This window comes from Neoarius graeffei, chromosome 9 (genome assembly GCF_027579695.1).
Source record: "Neoarius graeffei isolate fNeoGra1 chromosome 9, fNeoGra1.pri, whole genome shotgun sequence".
NCBI lineage: Eukaryota > Metazoa > Chordata > Actinopteri > Siluriformes > Ariidae > Neoarius > Neoarius graeffei.
The window spans coordinates 69,358,510-69,371,209 of record NC_083577.1 but is presented as its reverse complement, the minus strand read 5'-3'; the positions used below and the strand labels follow the sequence as shown (position 1 = coordinate 69,371,209).

Sequence of the window (12,700 nt, the reverse complement as noted above, 5' to 3'; positions counted from 1 at the left end):
CCGTAGGAATTAGGATGTTAAGCCCCAGCACGAGACAAACGTAGATTTTTTTATCTTTATCAATAATATACTCCACTGGCATAACCACTGCAAAGTTTTTGTTCACATATGCTGCTCTCCTTTTAGTGGTTGATAAAGAGTCATCCTTGCCACATAATCTTATGACATTGCTCTCTGAGGCAGCCCTGACTGTCTCACAGTTAAATCATCTACGTCTGTATGTTGTTTCAGAATATCCTTGACTGTATCATGCAGCAATGGCTGGGAAAGTTCACATATCTTTAAAAGCTGTTGTATGACTTCTTGTACAGAACTTTCTGAAATTTGAAGAATGGTTTGCATCTTTAAAAGAAGAGCAGCTAGGTTGTGCTCCAACTGTTTCGCTAGCTCATCAAGCTCTTCACTGCTTGAATCCTCGCTATCCTCTAAATCTGGGGTATCATTTATAGGAACATTTTCTTCTTGGGCCATTTCATTCGTTACACTACCAGAGACTACTTCTGCCTTGAACATCCTCCAATTGTCTGTTCTGTGCTGTTTACTTACACTACGTTCAGACTGCAACCCGAAACGACCCATATCTGATTTGTTGTGAAATCTGATTTTTTTTGTTAGGCCGTTCACATTACCAATTATATGAGACTTGTATGCGATCTCCAATATGAACGGAAAACGACCCAAAAGTGTCCCGCATGCGCAAATTGACACGTAATAAGCACATCTACGTAATACGTAAACAAAAAAAAAGCGCACTCTTCAAGTTTAATGATTTCTTTTTTTTGTTTGTTTAATTATCTGGTTAGTGTTAAAGTGTGAGGTCTCGTGTGTGTTTTTGTTTCTGAACTGAAATGAAAACGTGTAGCCTGGTAACGAGGGTTGACTCCTAATGTCTCTCTAATTTCTATATAAGTGCACTACATGTTACTAGGAAGTAATGGATTTTTAAACTCTATATAGTGCACTCGAGCTTCAGTAGGCAGTCATTTGGGATACGGCCGCTGTATTACCAAACTCTTAATTCAGGCTTAATAATTTGCACATATTTATTTCATCATATTAATAAACTTTTTCTACATTTTTATAAATATTTATTTAGATTGTTTATAGCCAGCTGAATTCTGCAACTTCTCTCAGCGCTGGCTCAAGGTGCATAAACACCAGTGCAGTTTGCTATGGAGATGAGGCGAGACCTGGCGATGTGGTTTTTGTGGCGGCGGCGGAACTCACACAATAATCTGATTAATGTGGACAGCAGACTAATGAGACCGAAGGTGTCAAATTACTGGAAATTTCCAGAACAATCTTATAATCTTGTAATACAGGATGGTTTAAGTTATAAATCAGTTATAGAAACTGTTTTATTTAATCAGGCTAACAGATAAACATCCAGGTCCCTACCAAATCCACCATTAGCTTGATCAATTCTATAAAAGTCGATTTAAATTCTGAAAACTGTACAAATGTTGTTGTTTTCCACCAAAGAGGCGGGATTAGCCAACGCAGAATAGTGATGTTTGTCTCTTGTTGATGACGTGTAGGTCGCATGAATGCGACCTGTCCGGTCAGACTGCAGTTGCATGTGAAAATATCGGATATGCATCAGATTTAGGACCACATATCCAAGCGGCTTGGGTCGCATGTGAAAAAATCGGATCTGTGTCATTCAGATTGTCAATAACAAATCGGATACAGGTCGCATATGGGCAAAAAAATCGGATATGGGTCGTTTCAAGGTGCAGTCTGAACGTAGTCCTATATGTGCATTGAATGTGGAGTACACAGTTGTATGAAAGTCACATCCTTTATATGGACACTGGACTCTGTGATAAACTTTTAAATGTGTACTATGCAGGTGAGTGAAAAAAACTGCTTCTGTGCAGGGAGCAGAAAGATCACATGACTGACAGCGAAATATCACTTGGGCTGTTTCACACAGTTGTGCATCCTGGGCTTTTTGGTGGATCGATAAGTGGACTTTAAGTGGATTAATGGAGTTAAATGTGCACACACATTCTTGGTGTAAGCAAGGAAACGGTACAGTTCTACTGTAGCGCCCATGTTTTAACCTGTAATGTTTTAAGACGTGACCCCTTTTATCAGTTAAAAACTCAATACTTACAATTCCACTGCATCTTCACAAGAACCTGTAAAAACAGAAAATAAGAAAACTTTTAGCTCAACATCTCAGTCGCAGTAACATTAACTCCACTGCAAAACATAATCCAACCTCTGCAAATAACCAACTAATAATGTAGTCATTTGAAAAGTTCGCCAAGTTACTGCTATAACAGCAACACGTCACTAATATGCAGCCTTTACATCATTTTGAATCGGATGTTAGCGACCGTTAGCCACAAGCACACAAACTAGGGTGACCAGATTTCCCTAGTCTGAAACCGGGACACTTTTGCGCGCGACCATGCTCGTGCATGTACGCTTTTTTTTTTACGTAAACGTGACACTCAGAGAGGTGCTCTTATCATTTTGTTGAAGCTCACATGAAATAAAACAAACAGGCATTTTGTTATCTAGTAGCATAGTGGTATACTGATCAGTTAAATTATGGTCAGACAACAGATTTTGTAATGGCTGAGAATAGGCCAGGCTATGTCCATAGGCCAAATTTAAACTGATTTATTTCACCTGTTTCTGAGAACACCAAGAACAATGCATATGCACATGTAGGCTATATCTCTAAAATTGTATGCACTATAGCATGAACTTAAAGTAGATATGTGACCTCAACATAGCCTAGGTCAGAATCAACCTTACTAACCATTCCCCACAACTGAATGAATAATGCGGTTTTTTTAAAAGACATTGCACAGTATATCTACCTCTATGTTTGCACATTGTTTGTTTGCCTTTTTTTAAATGTTATCTTCATTTTTCACTCTACCTTTATATTTTGCATTCCATATGCACTTTATATTTCATATTATATATATATATATATATATATATATATATATATATATATATATATATATATATATATATATTTTTTTTTTTATTTTGGTAAGCGTAGTTTGGTTGGGCAGTTGCAAAATAAGAATTTCATTACTCAATAATAAACCGCTGTGTCTGTTATTGTGTATATGGCAAATAAAAAAAAAATCTTGAATAAAGCAAGATGATGTGTACAAAAGTGAACACTTTAATGGAAGGTGCAACAAGCTGTTCAATACAACAATATGGCCAAACTGTCAGAATGGTATGTTAAACAGAAACAAAAAAGAGACAAGTGATTTGAGAATATACACTCAAACAAAACAGCAGTAAAGGAGGAGAGGGGCGACAGCCCGAGGAAAGACCCCACAGGAGCGCACAGCATTTGCAACATAGGCTACCCAACTCAGTACAAGAACAAAGCACAGGAACAAAGCTAAGGCGACTGTCAATCCACCCACCCTAAACAAAATGCATTAGCCTACGTATATTTACAAGAAGAGTGAATCTAATGTGATCCTGTATATCGGTGTTACCACCGTGGGCTACGGAGAAGGAACACTTACAGTGTGTGCAGTAGGCTTCGTGCGCATTGTTCTGCACCTCTCGGAGGAAGGTACATTTTCTTTTCGGCATAATTGCTGCGGCATTACTGCTGCTAGCTGCTAGACAAAGAACATTCGCATCAGTTAATGTTTATTTTATTGTTGCATGGCAACACGTTCTGTTGTCTGGAATAATGTGGCTAAATAAACATCCATGCCACAGGGCCAGGGGCAGTAACCAGGAAAGTTTGCGATTGCTGTCAATTCATCAAAATAGTAAATGCAGACATTTCTCCGCTAATGATTCCCACGCTGCTCAGTCGCAAACGTCGCGAGTGGCGAAAACCGGGACATATCCGTGTCCCGACAGACTTTTGTCGGGACTCGGGACACACAACCCCAAATCGGGACTGTCCCGGTAAAACCGGGACGTCTGGTCACCCTAACGTAAACACACATTAATACTAAGCTAAATTGGGCCCTGTCCACATGGCAACGGATTCAGGTGAATCTGATAAAATTGTTTATCGTTTCGGCCTGGCGTCCACATGGCACCAGCGTTTTGGGTGCCCCAAAACGAAATCTTTTGAGAACGGGTTCCAGAGTGAAAAAATCTGGCAACAGCGCCGTTGTGAAGTCGTCTGGATGAGTAGAACGGATTTGTTTACGATGACGTCACAACTACATGACTGTCAGTGCTTCACGCCGGGTAGAAGTGTAACGAACTCGATGCAAGTTGTCAACAAATCCTATAACTTGGTTCATGAAACGCGCTTACAAAATATTTTCACTGTGAATATTTATTGTGTAATGGTGCAAAGTGAGAGAGAGAGAGAGAGAGAGAGAGAGAGTGAGAGAATAGCCCATAGGGCAGAGTCTTTAGTCCAAACACTGCAGAAGCAGTACCAAACCGCACACCGCCCGTGCGCTTTCCAAAAACAAAAACAATCCCGCCAGCAAAAATAGGAAAAAAAAGGAGCGATCTCACCTCTTCAGATGTTGGTTTAAGTCCGACAATACATTCCTCAAAAAGGGCGTAGAAGAACAAAGTAATCCATCAATGTGTAGCATTCAATTTATTCCGGAACATTAAAGAATTCTGGAGGATATCAGAATGTTGGCGTACCGGCTTCCATCTACCCCCATTCATTTCTCTTTCCGCGTCTTTTGTTTTACGCTACTGATTAATAATCAAAACTTTATGTGGCTAATGCTACAGAAGAAGGGGTTTATGCGCATGCATCTACTTCTTCTATTGTTCTGGTGTCTCCGATGGGACCGTCTTACAGCGCACGTAGAGGTGTGGCATGTGTATTGCATCGTTTTCAGCAAGCGTTGCGTTCCCATATGGACCTGAAATTTTACTGATCCGTTGCCCATGTGGACGCGATATTTAAAAAAAAAATCTCGTTGCCGTTGTCGTGTGGATGTAGCCTTAGCTTTAAGCAAACTTGTTGAAACTGGACAGGTCTTAATCATTGCTTTACACACTCGCCCTTCCACTTCGTGCAATTAATGCTGCCTTCAAAAATCCACCGCTTATTTTTTTTTTAAACCCACAATTTAGCTTTCTCGAAGTAACGTTAACATTACATGGTCACGCGCAGCAGCTATAAACTGTACCACCAGGACGTCGTTAGCACATTAACACTAAGCTTACTTTAGCGTTTGCCTGACATGTTGTCACGGGAACGGTCTTTCGCCTAATAATATTTCCCCAAAAGCTTTCCATATATACTCACCATTCGACGTGGTGTAACTTTGGTTCTGAAAATCCACAACTTTCTTAAAGATGGCGCAGCGGTCAGACTCTCCCACAGGACTTGCTTGTGTCGTGCTCGTGTGTCCGTTGAACTTCAAATAGGCCCCTCCCCTCCCTTTCAGAAACATAACATTCTAAGTTAACTCTGCTTTACATGATCATTGCACTGTATATTTTCAGCTCGATAATTCAAACAACTAATTTGATTTTGTAATGATATAGCTTTTTTTACAAAACATGACAGCATAAGTAATGGCCACTAAAAAGTTTAATTAAAAACAAAATCTGGGTTTACAGTGGAGTAACATACTGTATGTAATGAACGTGTGTGTGTGTGTGTGTGTGTGTGTGTGTGTGTGTGTGTGTGTGAAGAAATGGACTGAAGCAATACCTGCCAGCAAAAGCAAAGAAATGGGGCAACAAGATACTCGTCTTGGCTGGCTCTGATGGTGTCCTGCATAATTTTGAGATATACACAGGGAGAGTTGTGCAAATCCGTGAGCTGCCAGATGTAGGCGCAAGTGGCACTGTTGTTCTCTTCCTGGCCTAGCCAATACCCATGCAATACAACTACAAGCTGTTCTTTGACAACTGGTTTATGAGTGCCCCTCTCATACTCATGTTTGCCCAGCAGGGAATTCGCTGTACTGGTATTGTTCATTGCTACAGACTACCAGGTTCACCTCATGTGTGAGGCTGAGTTGAAGAGAACTGGATGTGGATCTTTCAAACTGAAGATGGCCACGGTTGGAGAAACCACCTTACATGCTGTGAAGTGTTATGATAACTGTTCAGTCAGTCATCTCCAGAGGTGGACAGTAACGAAGTACATTTACTTGAGTACTGTACTTAAGTACACTTTTTGAGTATCTGTACTTTACTTGAGTATTATTTTTTTTGGAAACTTATGACTTTAACTTCACTACATTTGAAAAGCAAATATTGTACTTTTTAGTCCACTACATTTCTGTCAAGGTCCTCGTTACTCGTTACTATGAAGCAGCTTTGAAAGTGGATGTTTTTTTCTTTTTTTTTCTCAAACGAGATTGTTTTTTTTTCCACAGGTGACACTGCGACAGCCTGTCAGTAATCACTAGGGTCAGGTCACGTCTATAGACTGGATAAAATCAAGTTCAGTGATTTCTCAGCAGCATTATTTGAACACGATCAGTTGAAGGCAGAATGGAAGGAGGCGGTTCTTCTGGGGAATGCACCCACTCATGGCCCATAAACCCATGTTTCATTTTTCTGAAAGGATTAAAGATTTGTTTCGTTTTAAATGTTTGCTTTGTTTGCTGAAAACGAACCACATCACGACCTACAAAAACTCACCGTCCAATCTGCAGAAGCATATTGAGGTATATAAACGTTTTATTCCAAGAGAAAGTTTGTAATGAAGTTGTCTGTACTTTTAGAGCTAGCGATAACGTTGCAATAACTATGCAGTCTGGTTAGTCAAATGACTTTCTATGGATTTGCCCGCCAAGTTGCCATAGCCTTGTCCATGGCTAACATTTACACATAGCTAGTTAACTTGGACACTGTTAGTTAGCATGTAAAAATGGAGTTACGCTAACATGAATAACATTAACTTATCTGAAGTCCTTTCAGAAATATGTTTTAGTATAATTTTGCCAAATAAACAATGTAGAAATCTTTCTTTTCTAGTAGCGTTAGCTACCCAATATGATTTCAAGTTTGAAAAGAGTTTGCTAGCATGTCAGGTGGAGTTTCACTGACTAGCTAGCCTAACATTAAACCACCATGATTCCACAGCATGTGTTCATTTTCTGAATTCACATTTCTGTCTTTGGTAAGGCATTAGGTTTTGTAAGTCTCATCTCATCTCATTATCTCTAGCCGCTTTATCCTGTTCTACAGGGTCGCAGGCAAGCTGGAGCCTATCCCAGCTGACTACGGGCGAAAGGCGGGGTACACCCTGGACAAGTCGCCAGGTCATCACAGGGCTGACACATAGACACAGACAACCATTCACACTCACACCTACGGTCAATTTAGAGCCACCAGTTAACCTAACCTGCATGTCTTTGGACTGTGGGGGAAACCGGAGCACCCAGAGGAAACCCACGCAGACACGGGGAGAACATGCAAACTCTGCACAGAAAGGCCCTCGCCGGCCACGGGGCTCAAACCCAGACCTTCTTGCTGTGAGGCGACAGCGCTAACCAGTACACCACTGTGCCGCCCTTGGTTTTGTAAGTGTTGTGGCAATAATACAACAATGTGTTGACAGAAAACGTACTTTTAATACTTAAGTATTTTTAAAAGCAAGTACTTCAGTACTTAAGCAAAAAATTGACTGTACAACTTTCACTTGTATCAGAGTAACATTTGACCAGTGGGATCTGTACTTTGACTTAAGTAATGAAGTTGGGTACTTTGTCCACCTCTGGTCATCTCAGTAATTACATTGGCGCACACCCAGTCACCGAGGTTGATAGGTGGGATGGCAAGCAAAAGGAAGTCATCAAAGTCCCCTGCCCTGCTGTGGTGAGAGAGTACAATAAGAATATGGGTGGGGTGGATCTACTAGACTCTCTCATTGCACTGTAGCGCAACAAAATCAGGTTGAAGAAGTGGTACCACCAGCTGATGTTCCACTTTATTGACATGAAGATCGTGCTTGCCTGGGTGTTCTACAGGAGAGATTGCAACAGCACTGGCATGAGTAAAGAGGAACAGATTAAGCTTTATACGTTCAAGCTGTATATCACGGATGCTTGTGCAAAAGTGGAAAGAATCTGGAGCGCAAGAGAGGTCATCCCAGTTCCACAATTGCTGGTGAGTATGAAGGAAAGAGGAGAAGAGGACCTACTACACACATTCCAGTTCCTGATATGAACCTAGATGCCACAGCCCACTGGATGGTCATAGAGAAAAAGAAGGGGAAATGCAAGGTACCAGGAGGCAAAGGTACACCTAAAGCCAAGTGTCGAAAATGTGCCATCCACTTCTGTTTCACATCCACCAGCAATTGCTTCCTGAGGTTCCATACAGAATAGTACAGAGTGTGCTTTGTAAAAAATGAGAAACACTGATTCAATCAGTACCTCACAGGAATGCACATTCAAACACAAACACACTGCACGCACAAGCTATCCTTGAAACCACAGACTGATAAACCATCTGTGGTGGATGTTTGTCTGAAATAAAACTTTTTCTAATGTATATATTGCTTGGTGGCATGGTGGAGTAGTGGTTAGCACTGTCGCCTCACGGCAAGAAGGTTCTGGGTTTGAGCCCAGTGGCCGATGGGGGCCTTTCTGTTTGGAGTTTGTATGTTTTCCTCATGTCTGTGTGGGTTTCCTCCTGGTGTTTCCCCCACAGTCCAAAGACATGCAGTTAGGTTAACATGGGGCAGCCATGGCCTGAGGTTGAGCTGAAGTGCCCTTGAGCAAGGGCACCTAACCCACAATTGCTCCCTGGATGCTGTAACATAGCTGCCTACTGCTCTGGATATGTGTGTGTGCTCATTGCTCACTTGTGTGTGCATGTGTGTGTTCACTGCTTAGGATGGGTTAAATGCAGAGGTTAAATTTCACTGTGTGCTTGAGCGTACATGTAACAAATAAAAGCTGCTTGGCTTGGCTTGGCTTGGCTTTGTTCCTCATTCCACTTATTATATAATTGTAGTATTGGACCAGGTGGGTGGAGCACAGAAGCACGACAGGCCAGAACTGAGTTCTCAATTAACTATTTATTGTTAGCTTTTCAGCCTTTTATCACTTCCCAGCCACGCATGCACACACACACACACACGTGTTCTGGTTGGGGAGAGCTCCCTTTCTCTGCTCTCCTCTCCTTTTAAAGGGCGTGGTCACTGGGGAAGACACACAAACACAGGTTAATCCCCATCAGGTGCAATGATTCCACCACTTACCTTCCCTGACTCCGCCCTCCATTCACAGACCGACACTTGGCCACACCTCCGCTGCCACAATAATATAGAAAACCTTAGTGTTTTAGTACCCTCTTAGCACCTTGTTGCCCTGAGGCAACAAACCAATATCTGGTGGGGTATGGGACACCTTTTATGATTTTATCATGATTTTATTATCAGGGACTCCCAAGCTCCCAAAAACTGGGGTGAAATCCCCCCTCCCCCCATAAAAATTCATGTCCTAGCATTCTTGAATATAGTCTTGTTCTCTGAAACTTGCTTTCTGTTCAAAAACATGCTTTGAGGTTAAAAACATCCTTGATCACCCATATAGACTGACAGGATTTGCACAGACGATATGTCAGCAAACTTCTATGCAGTAGTGAACTGAAATTGTATGTCACAGCTATTGCTCATATGCATGATGTTGCCTTGTTAGATGATTTATGAGGTACGTGTTCCTAATGTATTGTCGCTACATGTAAATTGAACATTCATAGTGTTTAGTGTGAATCATACATACTGAAAATGTTCAAGATGCGTCACATAAATGTTGTAGGTAACCCTAATTTTCCTATGATGACATGATTTGACGTGCTGCATTACTATACTGAAATTATCACGAGCGTTTCAGGGACACTGCATTCAACTGAAACTAATAACCACAGAGAAAAACAGACTAGTGTTACTCGTCTGAGTCAATTCTTCTTTGAATACACCCTACTTGATTTGAGAAGTCATTTCTGATGTAATGAATACATCTGACGGTTAATTCTTACAGGAAACAGAGACTTTTTTATTTTTTATTTTTAACAGAGTTTAATTGACTGAAAGGCAGTTCTTCAACACTGGGTACACTTCCATAGGAAACATGTAATGTTTCTTTTCCACTGAAAATTACAAAGACATTGCACAGGAAGCTTTGCAACAAGCTGAGTTATTTATCTACCTTCAGATAAAACAGTAGTAATTTATTACTATTATAGTACAAAAGTATAATTCTTTGGTAATGCAGATTCCGATGATTATCAGTGATAAATATTGTACATATCACCAAAAGTTCTTGTAATCGCCTTTCTGTGAAAATGTTTGTGTCAGGTGATTGGATTTCCGTTGCAACAGGATCATTTTCATCACCTGGGCATAAAAATAAATACATTTGATTAGCATTAAAAAAAACATTTACTCTGGATTACTGAACCTAAATTAATAAACTATGTGTGCTGTTCCTAGTGTAACTCAGGAACTTTCTTTCCTTTTCATTTAGAAAACCTCTAAGAGTTATTTTCTTAGTTTCCTGGGCTTTCAGATATCCTTACATTAACTCCAGCCCTGTGATGTTTGATGTATAGCTGGCTGGTAATATTTATTTGCTTTGTTGTTTGATTTATTATCGGTATAGCAATTGCAAGGTGATTGAAAAGGTGGTATTATTATTATTATAGTAGTAGTAGTAGTAGTAGTAGTTGTCTTCAGAAGGTTTAATGTACCTGTAGAATGAGGGTGATGGTGGTGGTTATGAGAATAGCAAAGAGCAGAATGTTGGTAAATGAAAGGGTTTGGTCGTATGTGATCTTGGGGATTTCCTGAATCCTAGCCTGCGTGTGTTCAGGGGGGCAGTCTGGGCTGTCTGGAGAGGAAAAATATCACAGATTATTCAGTACAGCAAATACACTTGAATTCAGTAAAGACGTTTTGAAGATAAGGTTTTTATTGCTCAAACCCTCTACCAAATGGAAAATGTTTCAGAACAAAATACTTCAATTCTGAGATCAAAGTTCCTATCAAAGCATCCACAGAGCTATTGACGTCAACCAGGAGCTTTATTTTGGTATTGTTTTGAATCCAGTATGTAGGTTGGGGAGGCCCCGTTTCCACTGAAGAAACCACATTATGAACATACTGTAATGTTTGACCTCAGATCTCTAGCTCCCTCTAGAGCTAGACAAACTGTCTCTCTGTTTGTCCTTACAGACTTTGCAGGACACTCAGTCTCAGTTGTTATTTTGTTAGGTACACCTACGCTGATCCACATGTGTCAGCTGTGTTTGCATTTACTGAGCAAACATATATGTTAAAAACGTAGCTATGATCATTTTCAGCCAGTTGTGTCATTCTAAAATGTTTAGTAGTAAGTTCAGATGACCTAAAGACTCAAACATCGCCACTCTCATGCTTACTAGTACGAGACAGTGCTGACTGTTGCAAAGTGCAGGAATATAAGGTGACCAGTGAGAGTATATACACATGCAGTATTAAAGGATAATGTAAATTAAACTCCGCCATACTGTGCATATGCTTCAAAAGAGTTATATTTCAGTGACTTAAACTTCAGTTCTCTGTGATCACTTCCAAAAGGTTCAGATCTAAAGTTAAGGTAAGATAAAGTATTTTTGCAGTTACATATAAATAAGGTCTGTAAGCAGGTAACTGCCTGGACAGACATGAATATAGAGTGAGATAAATCGAGAGAAAGACTGCCAAATTCAGCAATATCTCTTACCTGGTATATACACCAGTGTGCCATTTCCAAATTTTTTGATGTATGGTGGTGGGAAAATGATCTCTACTTCACAGCGATAGAGGTCAGTGTCCTCTCCCGTCAAGCCAAAGATGGTCAGGTCCACTTTGTCTGTGCTTACATTACCCCTGCAGTAGATGCTGCCATTTGTCTCTATGTGAGAGTTTGAGGTGTTGACATGAGCACTGCAGATCTTTTCTTCTCCATGCATTCCCTTATATACAGACACTTGCATTTCTTCTGGCTGTACCCTTGTGTTAATTGTGCAATGCAAAGACACTTGCCCCTGTCTTCCCACTGCATAGTATGGCTGAGACACACTGAAAGCTGGAGGGACAGATAAAGTCACATTATTAAACTTCAAAATATTTCTAAAAAATACCATAGATAGCTATATTGCACACTACTCACCATGCCCCAGTGGGAGGCCCACGATCAGTGTGATAACGAAGGCAATCATTGTGTAATGCTGGTGGTATTTCCCATTGTCTTTTTATGCTTGAAAATTGTCAAACTATTGTGGAAATCTCTGTGACATCATGTGGCAGGAAACCTCATATACGGTAACTGCCTGTATAAAGTGCTAATTTTTACATTTGCATGACATATGTGATGCAAGTTTGCAGCTAACTGATGGAAAAAACGTTGAACGTGCAACTGCAAAAAAGCAACATATCAGCAAAATGAACATACTTAACCAGAGATTAACTGAACCATTCTGAACTTAATAACTCAAAATGAAACTCCAATAGCAAAGAATGGAAACAGTAATGTGGTATTTCTGTGAAATAGTTGTGCTAAATCATGAAATTTAGGATTTACATGTGTGTGACAGGCATTCTCAAAAATTTCAATTCTTATTTTATGATCATATGTGTTGAGTGGCACAAAATGTTTAGAAGCTGTTTTTCAGAGCATTATTTTGATGGAATGACTGTGACTTGCATTTGTTTTATATTATTACACATACATATTATATATATATATATATATATATATATATATATATATATATATATATA

The 12,700-nt window shown here is 40.1% G+C and overlaps 1 protein-coding gene across 2 annotated transcripts; it reads right to left on the bottom strand.

The window, feature by feature from the left end:
- Window positions 1–9,925: 9,925 nt before the first annotated feature.
- Window positions 9,926–12,263, bottom strand: cd28 (CD28 molecule). 2 transcript variants are annotated; one of them, XM_060928832.1, is made up of 4 exons: window positions 12,090–12,262; window positions 11,661–12,005; window positions 10,648–10,787; window positions 9,927–10,294 (listed from the first exon to the last, which is right to left on the bottom strand). In XM_060928832.1, the coding sequence occupies exons 1-4, from the start codon at window positions 12,136–12,138 to the stop codon at window positions 10,208–10,210; spliced, it is 621 nt and encodes a 206-aa protein (XP_060784815.1). In that variant the 5' UTR covers window positions 12,139–12,262; the 3' UTR covers window positions 9,927–10,207. The 2 variants fall into 2 exon arrangements, with proteins under 2 accessions (XP_060784814.1, XP_060784815.1); XM_060928831.1 differs by having other exon boundaries at window positions 9,926–10,294; window positions 11,661–12,263.
- Between the last annotated feature and the right edge of the window lie 437 nt (window positions 12,264–12,700).